The following is a 16,663-nucleotide window of genomic DNA, read 5'->3' on the forward strand; positions in this document are numbered from 1 at the left end:
AGTGGGGTGTCACCTGACTTGGGTATTGCCAGATTCTGTCTTAATCAGAACAGACTGGGGGTGAGAGTGGGGGCAGGAAGACCAGTGAGGAGGCTGCTGAAACAGCCCTGGGGAGCAATGGGGCCTGGACAGGGGTGGTGGCAATGTTGGGGCGATGTGGCCAGATTTGGGGTAACTTGTGCAGCCTCCGGGCGAGGTTAGGAGGCATTGGTGAGGGGCAGTGCACCATGGCAGTCCCTCTGGGGCACAGTACTCTACAGTGTACTGAGCACTGCCATGCACCAGAGGGAGAAGGGTCAACAGATCCTGGTCTGTGCCTCGTGGCTGAGACTGTGCGGGCCCGACAGGGAAGCGTCCTTCAAACTGGGTCCCTTCAAGAAAGGGTTCAGATGGACTCACACAGTCTCCGGCCTCCTCGGCTATCCCTGAGATGACTTTGGAAAGGATGTCTGTTACTTTGGCCCCGAGCCTACAGTGGGCTCTGTTACGACAACTGCTGTTTGATGAGACAAGTTCACTCCATTCCTAGAATGTCTGCATGGCCCCATGCAAGCATTTTTAAGAATTTAAAGTAATTTTTATAAAGGTGATATGAGCACGTTGAAAACATTCAAATAGTTTAAAAAACATATTCACTGCCAAGTGAGTCCCCGCACCGCCCCCCCCCCCCGCCCCTGCATCCCCCGGGGCAGCGACTGCACCATTGTCTTGTGTGTCCGCCAGAGTCTGCGAATCTGAGCATGTGTGCCCGCCTTCCGCACAGTGAGGCAGCCTCAGCACTGTTCTCTGTTCACTTATCTCGCCCCTGGGACGTCACCCCTTATCAGCACACAGGGAGAGTCCCGAGGTCTTAAGGGCTGCGCAACATTTCGCCAGGAGCCTGCTCAGTGCCTGCTGGGCCCCGACCCATGGCCATCTGGATGGTTTCCAGTCATTTGCTCCCTCCGACAGAGTGGAGATGAATCGCTGGGGGTGGACCCTGTCGTTGGCCACACCTGCAGATGTAACTGTAGGAGAGTCTTAGGATAGAACCCCTGGGTCACAGAAAACGTGCCTTAAACTGTCGCAGGAGGGCACCGCAAAGGGGACTGCCACCAGCAGTGGAGAAGCAAGTGCGTGACTCAGTTTCCCTCTTGTGGCCTCTGGCTGGTCAGCTGCCCAGAGCAAGGCCATGTGGCAGCCTCCCGTCCATAGTGGGCACCACAGGTTTGCCCAGCACGGTGGTGGGAGAACGCAGAAGGGCACCAGTGACCTGAGCGCGGGCTGGGTGTGGTCAGAATTGGGGCTCTGGGGTTTCAAGCTCTTGGCCAACTTGCCCTAAAGGAGAAAAGGAAAGGCCGTCTTGTGACTGGGCACCCCCTCGGCATTGGCTGAGCCCCTGCTGTGTGCCTGCCGTGGTGTGTCTAGAGTCTGGTAGGCAAGACAGGCTCTCACCTGAGGGCGACGTCCAGTGTGAGAGGACGGCCTGGGAGACAGAAGGACGCTGGCCGTCCGGAGCATCATGGGAGGCCTCCCTGGAAGCACGGAGATGGTGTGCCTGGCGGTGGAGCGGTGCCTACCCGACGCAGCCCATTCACAAGGAGTCCTTGGCTGCTGCCCAGCAGGCCCTGGGCTTTCATTGAAGGCGCCGAGCTCTGGAGGCTGCACAGGGAAGGGCTTTTTGTTCTAAAGCTGCTGTAGCCGCCAAACCCACGTGCTTGGCAGGGCCCCAGCCGGGACACGGTTGGCCCACAGCCTGCCTTGTGAGGATGCCCCCTGCCCTGAGGCTCCAGTGACCCCTGTTGAAGCAAGGCCTGGAGAGATTCTTTTCAAAGTTTAGGCTCTGTTTTCTCTATTAACCAGAGGGGCAAGGTAGTGGAGTCCAGAGAACACTGGCGTTGGGAATCAAGACAGCGCGGGTGTAGGGTGGCAGTTCTGCCACCTGGTGGCTGTGTGTCCGTGGATGATTGGTTCTCCAAACCTCAGTTTTCCCCATCTGTAAAATGGGGCAAGTGACTTCTAGTCCTTGGACCAGATGAGATAAATTAGAAAAGCTCGTTGATGGAGCCCCTTGATGTCGGTGTGACCAGAAGAAAGGCCTCACCTGAATGCCAGTTGAGGTGGGAATCTTGGATTTATTCAAGGTCCTCGTGTTGAAGCTTCTTTGGGAAAAAAGGAAAAGGCAATGAGAAAGTGTCCTGGGCCAGTGGGCCTTCCGAGCCCTGACCGTGGGGATCATCCCACAGACTAACTGAGAGCTGGGGATGGTCTGGGGGCAGGAGCTAGTATTCGTGTTTTACAAAAGAGGAAACTGAGGGCAAGGTCGCACGCCCCTCCTGCCTCTCGTCCCTGAGACTGTGGCCCTCGAACCGGGAGCTGACTCGTTAGAGGGAACCCAGCTTCTCCCCAGGGAGCACGAGCCCCCATCTCCTGTGACTCCTGTGACTTCGGTGGCAGTGGCCCTTGTGGACCGATGTCCCTGTGCTCGGCGTGGCTGCCCTTGGTCACTGCCACAGCAGTCGGAGCTCTGGGACCGTGGGGACACTTTCTGGGCATTAGGTCTCGTGGTCTCTCGGCTGCCAGCGTCCTGCGTCATCCCAACCCAGCTTCAGAAGGCTCCTGCCCCTCGGGGGTGTGTCTGAGTAGGTGTTGCGTGCGTCTGCCTCGGTCAGCAAATTTCTTGGACTCCGAAGAGCCAGGCTCTGCCATGTGACGCTGGTCGGGGTTGGTGGCTGCCTCGTGCTGCTTATCCTTCAGACCGTCCACTCACCTCCTCCTGAGCCCTTCACAACCCTGGCAGGGAGCAGGGGAGGAAACGGCACTGCTTAGGTAGGTGTCTGGAGCTGCACTGGGGTCTCTGCGCCACGACAGTAACAACCGCTGAGGTTTACCGACTGCTGGCTGCATCCCAGGCCAGTAGCTGATACTTCGAGTGGGCTTTCTCCTAACCCTGTAAAAAGGTGTGTGAGTGTCCTACAGCCACAGATAGAACAAACACTCTGCCCCCTTGAGGCTTACCTTTTAGTGAGAGATCCAGGTAAGAAACAGGGGCGAGTACAATAAAAGAGGGACAGGACAGAGAATGTTGGGGGAGGGTAGTTGTTCCCATTTTAGAGATGAGGAGACTGAGGTCGGGCAGTTGGATAACTAGCCCCGAGTCAGTGGTTGCGTGGTGGAGCCCAGTTGGAACCCAGTGTTTGGCCCACAGTGGGCACTGAGGAAGGGTCTGCCGGGAATCAATCACATGAATCAGCAGTCGATTCACAGATGAGGAAACTGAGGCTTAGGGGTTTAACTTAACTTGCCCGAGGCCTGGCTGGGTAGAACCCAAGTTCGCCTGACTCAGGAGTCCAAAGCTATACCCTTGTTGGCCTCTCCCACGACTCTGTGACACAGGTGTTAACTATTTCCCTAGACCAATGGGATTCCACAGCTCGGAGGCAGGATTTGAGCCCCAGCCTGTTGGAATCCAGGCGTCAGCTCTCTCGGCCCCTGACCGGGCCCCGTCGTCTGACTTGTGGCTCTGTTTGCTTGAAGGCGCAATGTGCTGAGCTTGTCTTCTGGAATTGACGAACTGGGCGCTCTGAAGTGGGACCTTGCTCTCTGCCTTCTCCTCGTCTGGCTGGTCTGTTTCTTCTGCATCTGGAAGGGCGTCAAGTCCACGGGCAAAGTGAGTTGTGCTCCTGTCCCTCCCCTGCCTCATGGAGACCGGCCCCCATCTCCTGCGCCCCCAGGCCTTCCTGCTCGAAACTGGTCCTGATCAACCAGTCCTCCCAGCAAATACAGAGCCCTGGTGTGCCGCATTTGCCCACCTCATGATGTAAATATCCCCACCAGGTCCAATTAGAAGTTATTGATGGTTCAACGACCAGCTAAAAAAATTCCTGCAATTGAGCTGTCAGCTCTCCTGAGCCTGCACAGGCTCCCACACACGCCTGGTTCCCCATCAGGGAGTGGGCAGCAGTGTGAGTGTTAGCAGATAGCAAACCTTGGAGATGCCACTGATAAGGTAGCTGGTAACTGCATTGTTAATTACCAGCTTCTCTACGACCCCATGCACCCTTGTAGCCTCCACATCCCCTGGGGGCTCGTTAGAAATGCAGACCTGTGGGCTGACCCCAGGCCAACAGAATCAGAAGCTGCCTTTGAACACTTTCCCCAGATAATCCAAATGCACACTGAGGTTTGAGAAGCACCAACTGGGATTTTTTGCTGCTAAATCAGATTAACTGAATTATCTTACGATTTGCATTTCAGCTGGTAGCTAAGATGTTAGTTATTAAGGAAAGCTTTCACTGATGATTAAGTCGTTCGCTCATAACCAAAGTGTTAGTTGTAACTGAAGTATCTGCTGCTGTTTAATATATTACATGATGACCAGGATGTTAGCTATTAGCAAAGGTGGTAGCTGATAATTAAAATGTTACCTTATAATTCAGGTTTTAGGTGTAGCGGTATATTGTCAATATGAAAATGTTAGCCTGTAACAAAAATGTTCCTGTTAGCAGAGCACAGCAATTACCTGATAACCAAGACACTGGCTGATATGACACCATAGTTTTTCTGATGACAGAAATCCGTGCAGAGGGTTCTGTTGGGATCACAGGTGTGAACCCAGGGCACTAACTAAGCCACAGCAAAGGTGTTGGCTGATCTGCCCTACGTGCCCCCCGTCTATCATGCCCCGACCCCCATCATTTGCATCTCGATAGGGGAAAAATCTCTTTAAGATCAAAAAGCCCTCAAAGGTCAAAAGAGTAAGTTAAGGTAGCATTTGAGGGACATCGATGGGCAGTGGGTGAAGTCATTTGGAGAAGGGGCCTTTGCTGTACACATTCACCCCAGACAAAGAGGCCCTTAGGCAAAGTCATGGATCTGAAGAGACCCCAACAGTACTCTGGGACACGCCGGGTAAGAGGTGGGTCCCCGGTGGTGGAGGCAGAATGAGCACGGAGGCCTGCGCGCCCACGCCCTCCGCCGGTTTCTCTGAATAGAGCCACCTGCGACCCTAAAACCCAATCTGGAAAGGAAGCGGGCCAGGCTTCAGAAATCTGCACGGGCACACCCCCGCTGACATCACCCACCCCGAGAGGCAGGAAGAGGGGACGTGGCGTATTCCCGCCGCTCCTTGGGACGCACGTCCTCCAGTCTTGTTCCATGTCCTCCACCGTCTTGTGTGCGAGCGGTTTCCTTACCACCTCTCTTTAAACAGTGAGGGAACTGGGCTGGGATTCCTTAATGACTTGTCCAAGGTCGCCCCTCCCTCTGAGCTTCAGTTTCCTCATCCAGAGATGGGTGAGGGTTAAAGCAAGCTGTGTCAGCACCCGGCACAGTGCTTGGCACAGGCTGTGCAGTAGGCGCCAGTCCCTGCTCCCCACGTGGAGGCGAGCCCGTCAGGAAGCTCTGTGGACCCTGGTCCCGAGCAGTGCTGCAGACACACTTACGCACGCGTGCTTAGAGCCTCTGCCATCTGCCGGGCGCTGCCGTGGGCATGGGGCCCGGGGTGCACAGAACAGACAAAAATCCCTACTGTCCAGGAACTGACAGACTTGTTGGTTGCAACAAGGGGAAGGTGTAAACCATACAGGAGTCAGTTGGCCACAAGAGCTATGGAGGAAAACAGGAGTGTCAAGTGCAGTTTCAAGGGGGTTGGCCAGACAAGGCTCTCTGAGAAGGGCACTTCGAGGCAAGGATCTGAAGGAAGTGAGGGTGAGCCGTGCAGAGGCCCGGAGGTGTGAATGACCAGACCCTCGGGGAGCCCCCAGTCTGATGGAGGAGCTGATGTCCCCTAGGAACGGTGAGCAGTGCTTGAGACACTTGCTGGGGCCGGAGAGTAGAGTCCAAGCGGGTGTAGGGCTGCATCGGGGGCGGGCTGAGGGACGTGACTTGCTAGAGGTCCCCCTGCCCGCCCCCAGAGACGAGGCTCCAGGCCCCCAGGGGCGGGTGTGGTTCCCAGAACAATAGCAGGGCCTGGGCCAGCCGGGAGAAGCCAAGACAAACACAGTGAGGCTCAGTGGACTTCCTCAAGCCTCTCCGCCTGCCTATCCGCCCATCGCCAGCCGGTACTTCCAGCCCTGGCCACAGACCAGGCTCGCAGCCGCCAGGGGGGCTGGGCCCACGGGCAGCAGGACGGCCTCATCCTGGCCAGGGCCTCGCTCCAGGGGCTGATCCTGGTGTGGCAGGGGGTGGAAGGAGGGAGCGCCGGGTCCTGGGAGGCTCAGGACCTGAGTTCAATCACTTCGCCTCTCTGGGTCTCAGTTCCCTTTTTTGTAATATTCAGCCTTCTGAGGGTCTGACACTTGGCCCCGAATTTGCTGCTGCTTCATTCATTCAAGAAATGGAGATAATGGCGGCAAATGCTCTGTGGCACGTGTGTGCCAGGCACTGTTCTCAGTGCTGATTATTACTTACTAGTTCATTTAATCTCCTGACGCCTGAGGTATGTGTGGCTCTCACGACCATTTTACAGATGCGGAAACAGAGGTGCAGAGAGGTTAATGAACTTGCCCAAGGCCACACAGGTTGTCGTGGCCACACAGGTGGGATTTGAACTCAGGCAGCCCAGCTCCTAGCCTCAGTGCCCGTCACCTGCTCTCCGCCCTCAGCCCTGTGCTGGCCTGACGGTTGTGTCCGATGCGAGTCCCAGCACGTAAGGTCCAGGGAGGTGACACAGAGGCCCAGATCCTCACACAGGAAGTGCAGCTCTGTGGACCCAAATGGCAGTTTGGTCCCAGACATGAGCACAGGCGCTGGCCTCTCCATCACCAGCCTCCACGGCAGCTCTTCTGTCCAGTGCTTAGAAACAGGCAGGGGTGGCCGGCAGAGCCAGACCTGGTTTGGGGTTTCAGCTCTGCCCCTATAGCCTACATGACTGGGGGCCAGTCCTTCTCCCCCTCTGAGTCTCGGTTTCCCCTTGTGTGAAATGAGTAGCAGTACCCACCCCCCAACAGGAGTGCTGTGAGGACCCTCAGGACCTGCCCAGGCGCTGGTTCCAGACCCTCGGCCTCAGGTCTCTGGGATGAGTGACCCACGCTGCCCAGGCCTTCTTCTCAAAGGAAGCTCAGGGCAGCAGGAAACAAGCCCATCTCCCCCCTGCCTGGCCAGCCACCCTCTCCCGACCGTCCCTAAGGAATGAGGAAGCGTTGTCCTTGTAAGTTTCCAGGGCAGTTGGGCCACAGGGCTTTTGGGTCGAGGGCTCAGAGGAGCCACGGAGGTTTGCCAGCAAGAGTGGAAAAGTACCACATCCCGTGGCAAGGCCTGCTGGGCCCCCCCCCAGAGGCCCATTGGTGGTGGCTGGCACCAGCATCTCCCACGAGCATCCCTGGAGAGTCACGGAGAAGTTGAGAGAATGGCTCCCAGGGGCTTGTCCTCAGCAACAAATTCTGCAAAATAAGGGTGTCTTTCCAAAGAGGCGGCTGGGTGGCATAACCAGGTGGGCTGTCGTGTTCTGGGTTTGGGGAAGACAGCGGACACACACACACACAAGCCAGCTGGCCTGGACCACATCCCACCTCTGCCACCTACTGGCCCTGGGCCCCCGAGCAGCTGACGTGACCTCACTGGGCCTCCGTGTCCTCATCTAGAAAATGCAGGTGATAATAGTCCTACTTCTTACAGTTGTGAGTTAACACGCATAAAGCTCTGGCATAGCGCCCGGCACACAGCAAGCGCTATATAAGTGCTTGTGAAACGAATTAAATACGTGGAAACAAGGGAAGCCACCCCCACCCCGGGAGGTGTCCTGTGTCCCTGACACAAAGCCCTCTGGCCACAGCCCGCACACCCGCCCAGCCCAGGGGGCCCTCAGGCTTTGAAGCAGCTGCCCTCCGCCCCGCCGCTGTCAGCAGCCATTGTTCTCCGGGCCCTGAGCTAGGGGCCGGCGGGCCTGTCGGCAGGAAGGGAGGAACGGCCTGCGGGCTGGTCTTCTTTCTTCTCTCACCCCTTCCGTGGCTTCCTGACCTGCCTCCACCCTCCACGTCTGCCTTCCGGTCCCTGGGAAATGGAGGGCTCTCTGCCTCGGGAGAAGACAGTAAGGTGGCTGGGGAAACTAAGGCCCGGGGGAGAGGGGCGTCCAGGGAGAGTGTGGCAGAGGCGGAAGGAGGGTGGCCCTTTTAGCCTGGGATCCTCAGGAGGACCTGCTGCTAGGGTGAGTGGGGAAGCCACCCGCTGGGAGGGTGCAGAGGTGCATACGGACCCCAGTCTGTGCAACCCCAGCTGACCCTCTCAGCCACTCCACCCCTCCCGCTGGCAGAGCTGGAGGAAACCTTAGAGCCCAGCTGGTTTGAGCCCCCCAACTTGGCAGGTGGGGAAAGGGAGCCCAGAGAGGGGCAGTAACTTGCCCAAGGTCTCACAGCAAGCTTGTCACTGGGCCTGAATTCTGACCTGAGCCGTAGAGCCCTTGGCGAGTCCAGCTTCCCTCTGGTCTTTGGGAGGATTGAATGAACTGCCAGACGTTGAAGGGCTTTTTACTGCCGTGCTGTTGTCACTGGAGGAGGTTCTAGGCTGCCCCCGTTCTGCTGCTTAAATGCTGTGTGACCTGTGGGCAAGGGACAGACTCTCTGGGCCTCAGTTTCCTTGCTTTCATGATGGGGTTAGGGCAGGACCAGGTGAGTGTAGAAGTCACTGCACTTGGATTAGCACTAGGTACACAGTAAGCACTCAATAAATGCTGGCTGGTGATATTGACTGAAGGCAGCTGAGCCCGACAGGCCCTGAAAGCTTCCTTCTTTTTCCAAAGCCCCCTGCTAGTTGTTTCTACTCAAAGGGATGGCAGCTGTCTGAGAACTGGGCTCCATTATGGCAGCTAGGCGAGGTTCAGGGCTCTATCACCCCCCCGCCCCCCGTCGGTGTCTGTTACCTGCCTGAGTCCAGAAGTGCCTGGCAGTGTTCTGGCACTGCGCCCTCCCCCAACGCCACGGGCCTTTCATCCTGTTCTCGGTCTCAGTTTCCTCACCTGTAAAATGGGTGCATTGGCCATGCAGTGGTCCCTCCCCGGGCCCCTGGCCTCAAGGCCCTCAGAGGGGGTCAGGGGCTCTGTGATCTAGTCTTAGCATTTCCACTGGTCACCACGGACTTTTGCATGTCCTGCACCGTGCAGTAAGATGCCTCATGCCTTGGCTCGGGGCTGACCCTCTGCCTGCTGGGTGCAGGCCTTGAGCACAGTGGTGGCTTGGAGAAGTCTGGGAGCCCTGCCCAGTCTCCGTTCCTTCTCCAGCAGCAGGTTAGCCAACGTACCGATTTGGGGGTGTGGTAAGCATGAAGTGGACTGGTGCTGGGGAGGCCTGGCTCAGCCGGTGCCCTGCTGAAATAGCAGGATTTCACTGTCCATTCAGCCAGGCATCTTCAAGCTCCTCGCAGGTGTAAACCCTGCCTGGGAACTTCTTGTGTTGAAGAAGAAGTTGGGAAAATCCATCCACGAACTGAGGCTACAGGAGGTATGAAGGCTGGTGCTTTCGGGACAAGAGGAGTAGAGAAAGTAGGGCGGGGCCCTTGGAGATGGAAAGGCCTGGCCCGGGTCATCTCTGGTCCCCACCTTGATTGACCTAGGCCTGCCTGGGACGTGCTGCGTGACCCAGGGAAGGCTGTGGGCTCCTGCACCCCCAAGGAAGTGGAGGCCTTCCCCATCCTCGTTTCCCCTCTCCAGAAGTTCCTGTTTGCTTCCTGCACAATCACATGGCCAACGACAGGCCCCATTTCTTGCTCAAGCACCTAAGCGGCCACCTAAGTGCCATGCACTGTTTTGACCACGTTGTGAGCATCGTTCCATTGAATCCTTGCCTAATCCCTTAATGAGGGCCTTCTATTACTCTTACCTCCGTTTTACACGTGAGGCCACAGGCCCAGAGAGGTTAAGCATCATGCCCAAGTGATGGCATGTGAGGGGACAGAGCGGGGATTTGAACCTACACTTACCTGGTTCTGAACCATGAGTCATACTAATGGTTGTAATGTTAGCTGATCTGTGCTACGTCCTGTGGGCCAACCACTGGGCATACACACTTAATAGTTTACTGTCGTATTGTGCATTTTCCTTCTTCACCTGCTAGAATGTCGGTTCCATGAGGGCAGGGATTGGTTCCCTGTATTTCCCGGGCCTAGGAAATATTTATAGATTTTTTTTCATTGAGTCTCAGTACATCTATGAGGTAGATACTTGTATTATACCCAGGTTACAGGTGAGGCACGTGAGGCCCAGGGAAGGTAAGCAGCATGCCCAGAGTCCCCCAGCAAGGGAAGTATCAAGCTCCGCTCCAGAATGCCTGCCTCGGAGAGGATGTTCGAATTTAATAGCAGCAGGCCCCCTCATCGCTCTCGTCCCTTGCAGGTCGTCTACTTCACCGCCACTTTCCCGTTCGCTATGCTCCTCGTGCTGCTGGTCCGGGGACTGACGCTGCCCGGTGCAGGTGCAGGCATCAAGTTCTATCTGTACCCCGACATCAGCCGCCTGGAGGATCCACAGGTACTGCAGGGCAGCCTGGCCCCCCTCCTACCCGGGGCCGGTGTGGGGAAAGGAAGCTGAAGCAGTCTGTGGTTCTGGGCACACAGATCTAGCCGGGCCGTCAGCCCTGGTACTTTTCCACTGGGCTGTGGCGGGCTGTTCACGGTGCTCGTGGGCCATTCCGGCTGTGTGTATCTTTTCACATCGAGGACTCTGGAGGCAGGCCCATTATAAAGTTTCTTTAGGTATTGCGCCAGGTAAGGGAGAGAAGTCGCTATGAGCTGTTCTCCTCTGCCACAGCGGCCTTGAGGGCTGCATCGTGGGGGTGGGAGAGTTGGGCTTCCTTGTCTGAGGATGGAATTCAGAGTTGGTGACCACTTAGAAGGTTGGGCCGGGAGGGCAAATACTAAACGTCCACCTCCAGGCACTCAGCCACATGACTGCAGGCAGTTGAAGAGTTTATTGGCCCATCTGGGGTTCTGGGGAACTTCTGTCCCCAGGGTCCTCAGCCTTTAGGTTGCCTCCAAGGGCCTGTGATGCTTCGGGTCTCTTCCCCTCTGTCCTCTCGCCCTGGGCAGGAGGTAGGTGGGAAGGGCTTGGCCATCGTCAGAGGACAGCTGGGGAGGCAGCTCTCCTGGCCGTCAGGAGCCACTTGATGAAGGTTCTGGAGAACAGCTTTGCCTGCATAATCCATTCAGGAATTCCTCCTCCTTCCAACTCGGGGGCCCCAGACAATAACAAGTACGATAATGGTAGCAGCCTTGACTTACAGGCTTACCGTGTGTCTGACACTGGGCTGGATCTTAACTCTTTGAACCTGCAAAATAGCGCTGTGGGGCAGGGCAGTGGAGCCCATTTTACAGATGTGAAAACTGAGGCTCCAGGAGTCATATTTACATCATTCCACAGTTGGAATCCAGGTCCCTCTGCTTCAAAAGCCAGCCTCTTAACCCTGATGCTGAGTGACTGGGGGGCTTCTTAGACTTCTGGGATTCCTTGCAGCTTGGATTCCAGCGCAAACGCTCTAATTGCATCAAGAACCTGCATAATTCGAGGCGCTGTCCTCGGGGCCCGGTGGCCAGGGACCCGCGCCACCTCCTCCAGGCAGCCGGCTCTAAAGTCTCCTTTTCTCTCTCCTTGCCACCCTCCCCCCGCACCCTTCCCAGGTATGGATCGATGCTGGGACCCAAATTTTCTTTTCCTACGCCATCTGCCTGGGGGCCATGACCTCGCTGGGGAGCTACAACAAGTACAAGTACAACTCGTACAGGCAAGTGTCGCACCAGCGGGCCTGGTGGGCCTTAGAAATGATGATGATGTTTAAAGAAAAAAGAGAAGAAGTAGGGAGCGCGGCTTCCTTGTGTTGTGAATTAACTTGCTCCCTGACATATGTGTAACATAGGGACTGTATGCTGCTGGGATGCCTGAACAGTGGTACCAGTTTTGTGTCTGGCTTCGCAATTTTTTCCATCCTGGGCTTCATGGCACAAGAGCAAGGGGTGGACATTGCTGATGTGGCTGAGTCAGGTATGGTGGTATCGGTGGCAGTGGTGGTGGGCACTGCCACCTAGTGTGTAAGCCGAGTACTGCAGGCATGAAGCCAGACCCCCCAGGGGGCTTTGTGGGGGGGATGAGCCTGGTTTCTGAAATGGACCCCCCCCACCAAGACGTCCCCCAAGTATCAAAGAGTATAAAAGCTAAATTTTAGACACTTCCAATTGCAATTTTGCCCAAGGGGCGGCAGAAACATTGGGGTTGGTTAAGTTGGGGAATATTCAGCTATTCTCATGTGGTCTTTCCCCCTCCCTGTCCTTCTCCAGCAAACTCCTGGTTTCAGCAACAGAAACCACTTCCTAACTCAGGCCCAAGGCAGCCACCAATCGGCATTCCATCACCACCTTCTCAGCTTTGGTTTCTGTATTTTGCACTTTGCTCCCAGCACGCCCCCTCTAAGCGAACCCATTCATTCATTCCACCGCTGTTTCTTGATTTGCTGAGTCTCTGCCCTGTGTCAGGCACCACCGTAGGCCCAGGTGGGGGAGGGACGAGGGTGTGGCAGGCCACCCTCTGGGACGGTGACAGGTCCAGTTTGGGGGAAGGTTGTTGGGGACACCATCACCCCCCTGGGGTGTGGGCCCCATTGGTGGGGCACTTCCTGCAAGACACCTGCCAGTGGAGAGACAGTCTTAGAATCAGAGTCTTCAGAGCCTGGGGTCTTAGGCTGGGATCCTGGGGTTCCAGCGAGATGGTTCTGGAACCCGAGAATTGTGAGGGCTTCAGCTGCTAGAATCCTAGAGCATCAGAAGCACAGGTGTCCCAGTTCTAAGACGTGCCCGTGGGCGCTCCCAGTCCTGGACCCCAGCTCTGCGGCTGCGGGGGCTTCGATGTGGGAGTGAGAACCTTATTCCCAGGGTCCCCAAGGTCCGCCTTTCCGGCCTCTGCGGCCTCCTCTCATCCTGCCCAGGTCACTTGGAGGGTGGTTGTTGCTGTTTCACAGCCTGACCACCTGACTTCCCACAACCTCTCAGGGGCCACTTGGAAGCAGGTGAGGGCCCTAGGCTGAGGCCCCTCCCAGGCCCAGAGGAGAGCGTGAGGTCCTAATTCCAGGGATCACAGACCAGGGTCAGGCACAGCTGGAGTCCCCACATGGCGCTACCCTTGCCCTTGTTGGAAACAAGGGCTGGTGTCCTGGTTCCCCAGCCAGGGACCCTAGTGTTGGGGGTTGGGCGCCCCAGCATCATGCATTCAGATGTCACCACGGCCGATGAGGTCAACGGCTTGAGACCTAGGGCCTTGCTTGGGCTGGTCAGGGTCAGAGCTGGGGTCTCCTGGACAGGTCCCTCTGACACAGGGATATCCCCCTGCAGCCTCCCCATCCCACCGTGCACACCTGCGACCTCTGGGCTCCTCCGGCCTCTCAGAGCCGCAGGCCCCGCTTCCCCCCTTACTCGGTGAAGATGCTCACTGCCCTGCCCCCTCCTCCCACGCCCAGTGCTGCAAGACAGGCCTGACAAGCCCACGCCTCAGCCCCACAGCTGTCTCCACTGCCCCCGCTCCCAGATCGGACCTTCAGACATAGTTTTCCTTCCCTGAGAGCCCCCAGAGGCAGGCCAGAGACTGAGGACACAAAGTATTTCCAGAAGTGAAATAACCACACGCGTGTGGGACTTTGGCAGAGTGACGAAGGGGAGACAGTTGACATCTCCTTTGCAAATGGCTTTTTTTTCCGGTTGAGGGCTTGCAAACCAATTCTGATTGATGGGGAATCGCCAGGAGCATGGAGGGAATTTGGCAGTGGGAGATTATGAAATATGTGAAATAGATCTTTCAATAGATCTGTCAGTATATGAAATAGATCTTTCTCTGTGGACAGCTAGAAACTTTTATATACGTATTCATCGTCAAGATAAGTTGTTTCTTATTCCCATCCACTTCAAAGACCTTGTCATTTATTCCCCACGGTGATGTCTGAACAGCCGACACATCAAGGGTGATTATTTCGCTAATAAGCTTTTAACAAGCACCATATTGAGCGAAGTGCATTGGAACAAGATAATTATTTAGCCAAACGGAGTGCAAATTGCAAATGAAGCGTAGAGCGGGGCATCTCTGCTGCCCCAGGGGCTCCAGCGGCTGCCGTGTCTCCCCGACTTCTCTCTCTAGTTCCCGTGCTTTCAGAGAAGGATGCTCAGACCCTCCCCCGGAGGCTGGCTTGAAAAAGGCAAAACTGAAATACAGAAACAGCCGTTGAGAAGCTTCAGGGCCCAGCGGGCGGGCGGGGGAGAGGTGGGGTGAGGGCCCCATTTTACATCTGTCTCGCAGCGGCTGGATTGATTTCTCCCGGTGCCGCCTACCAGTCGGGCCGGAGCTGACCTGGGGGGCCCAGGGGGCCCCAGCCAGGTGGAAATGCGGGTACTACTCCAGCTGGGGCTTTGGGGTTGGGACGAGCACCCTTCCACCTCTTCCGGGGGTTTTCCACCATCGCCTCCGAGGACATGGTCACAGTCACCGTTGGGCTTTCCTCACGTTGGGGGACTCTGGCTGTATAGGGTCTCGCCCTCGCCACCACGCGTGTGGTCAACGCCGTACGATGTGGTTTCTGGCTCCAATTTATATCAAAGTTTTTTTTTTCATTCTCAGACCATTCATTTGGTTCCTGATACCTGTTTCAAATATCCTGCCCTCCAGCCCTTCTCGTTTCACATTTCTTGCCTTTTTTTAATTGTTTTTGAGTTGTGGATTTTGCTCTATTTTTTTTCAGCCCAGGCCCTCCCTGTCTCCTTTCTTTGGTGGCTCCCGACCGTCTGGTGGACCCACAGGTCTCGGTTACAACTCCGTCTTTCCCCCGGTGTCTTCTCTCAGGCCGACTGGAGGCGAGAGGGGACGTTTCCAGTTGGAGGCACCCCCAGAGCCGGTGGGGCTCCTGCCTCCAAATAGTCACGGCCCTCCCTAGAGACCAGAGCCCTTTACCAGGGAAATGGCACCAGCACCCAAGAATCTGAGCAGGAGAAGCCTCGTTGGGGTTCACGTATGGGAACCTGCCCCTCACTTCTGTGGGGAGCCTGAGGCCCCGAGAGGGCGTATGGTGACGTGATGCGGAGGTGGTGGGCCGAGGACTGGACTGCAGCCTGGGGGGCTCTCCGCCTGGGGTCTTGCCCTGCACTCGCCTCCCTCCAGCTTTGGGCCTTGGCTGTGACGGTGCTCCAGTGGGTGCACAGATGCACCCACAAGAGACATCGGCCCCGCGGGGCGTGGTTCTGTGTTCTTTTTTCTGGCCACTCATTTAGTGTTTCAGTAGAAAGCTTTTCTTTGCAAACAGGGCGTTAGTAGTCAGATAACTCTAGTAGTCAGGACGCTCCCTGTTTTTGCTTCCTTCCAGCAAACGTTGGTGTGATTCTCTGGTTTGCGGGGAGGTCCTCCTTTCCCAAGCCGGCAGACTGAGTCCCAGGCTTGGTCCTATTTCCTACCCCATAACCGGTGTCCGCTCGGAACCTGGCGTGTGAGGAGGCCACCTGTGCTGCTGCATAGGAGACAGATGCTAAAACGGGGCCCCGCCTGAGCCCCGGCGTGTCCCACCCCACAGTGAGACAGGCCTGGCCTCTTCCCCCAGGCGGGACCCTGCATCTGGGGCTTGGGAGACCCGCCTCAGACCCGAGTGTCTTGTGTGGCTCCGGGGCTCGGGGCGGCTTGGGCGCTGATGTCTCCCCTCTGCCCCTCCCCATCTTCTCTTCCGTTAGGTCCTGGCCTGGCCTTCATTGCCTACCCGAAAGCTGTGACAATGATGCCGCTGCCCACGTTTTGGTCCATCCTTTTTTTTATTATGCTTCTCTTGCTTGGACTGGATAGCCAGGTATGTACAGAGCGAGGGGATGGCCCCTGGGTGGGACCGCCTCCGCCCCCCTCCACCCCCCCGAACCTGGTTCTGGAAGAGCCGCCCTCTTTGTGCTGTCAGTGAGCTGCTGACACCCCTTCACACCCCTCTGCAGACCTGCAGCAGCTTCGGCCAGGGAAGGTTCCTCTGGGACCCCAGGAGTAGAAACAGCCCCAGGGCAGCAGCAGGATGTTGCCTGCCCCAAAGCTCGAGTCTTTGACCTCGGCACAGGGAAACGGACAGCCACAGGCTGTGGTCCACAGAGAGCCATGGGTACGACTAGAAGGGCAAGGCCTTAAAGTAGTGGCGTGTGCCGTGGAGCATGGGGCACCCAGGCAGGCCAAGGAGGGACATGGCACACAGGCCGTTCGGGCAAGGGGCCAACACCTCTGTCTAGGGCATGAGGTGGTCACTGGCCAGGCCATCACTGGCAGTCCTAAGTGTGGCCACAGCAGCTGGAACCACGGCTGTGTTCTCTGCTTCCTGGGGCACATGGGTCCGCGATCTTGGCCCCCACGGGGAAACTGATCCTTTGGAGCCTTGCCAACACCCATCCTGCCCTCCGGCCTTCCCAGCTTTCTGCCCCCTCTCCACAACAGGCAGGACTCCACGTACACCATGGTCATTTCCTGTGCTTCTTAACCCCCACGTCCCATCCCTCCAGGACTCAGGCCTCCCCCCGACCCCCTGGGGATGTCAATGAGAGCCAGCTGGGGTCTGCATCTGGCTTTGGAGTAACACTGTTCCCAGCCCCCGTGCTGCTCTGTGTCATGGAACACGTTTCCTCCCCCACCCTGAGCCTCAGTTTCCTCATCTGGTAAATGGGTATGATTATACCTACATTGCCTTGTGGGAAATGCCAGGCACAGTGCCTG

The 16,663-nt window shown here is 56.8% G+C and overlaps 1 protein-coding gene across 2 annotated transcripts in view; it reads left to right on the forward strand.

Annotated features, from left to right (window-relative positions):
• SLC6A6 (solute carrier family 6 member 6) overlaps window positions 1-16,663 on the forward strand; it is an 80,178-nt gene that overhangs the window by 48,210 nt on the left and 15,305 nt on the right. For both annotated transcript variants that reach the window (XM_082848818.1, XM_082848817.1), the window contains exons 6-10: window positions 3,517-3,649; window positions 10,304-10,438; window positions 11,584-11,687; window positions 11,820-11,944; window positions 15,655-15,767. In XM_082848818.1, coding sequence (XP_082704944.1) covers window positions 3,517-3,649; window positions 10,304-10,438; window positions 11,584-11,687; window positions 11,820-11,944; window positions 15,655-15,767 — 610 coding nt within the window. The remainder of the gene's footprint in view (window positions 1-3,516; window positions 3,650-10,303; window positions 10,439-11,583; window positions 11,688-11,819; window positions 11,945-15,654; window positions 15,768-16,663) is intronic.

Source organism: Leucopleurus acutus, assembly GCF_964270905.1.
Source record: "Leucopleurus acutus genome assembly, chromosome: 10".
Classification (NCBI taxonomy): Eukaryota; Metazoa; Chordata; class Mammalia; order Artiodactyla; family Delphinidae; genus Leucopleurus; species Leucopleurus acutus.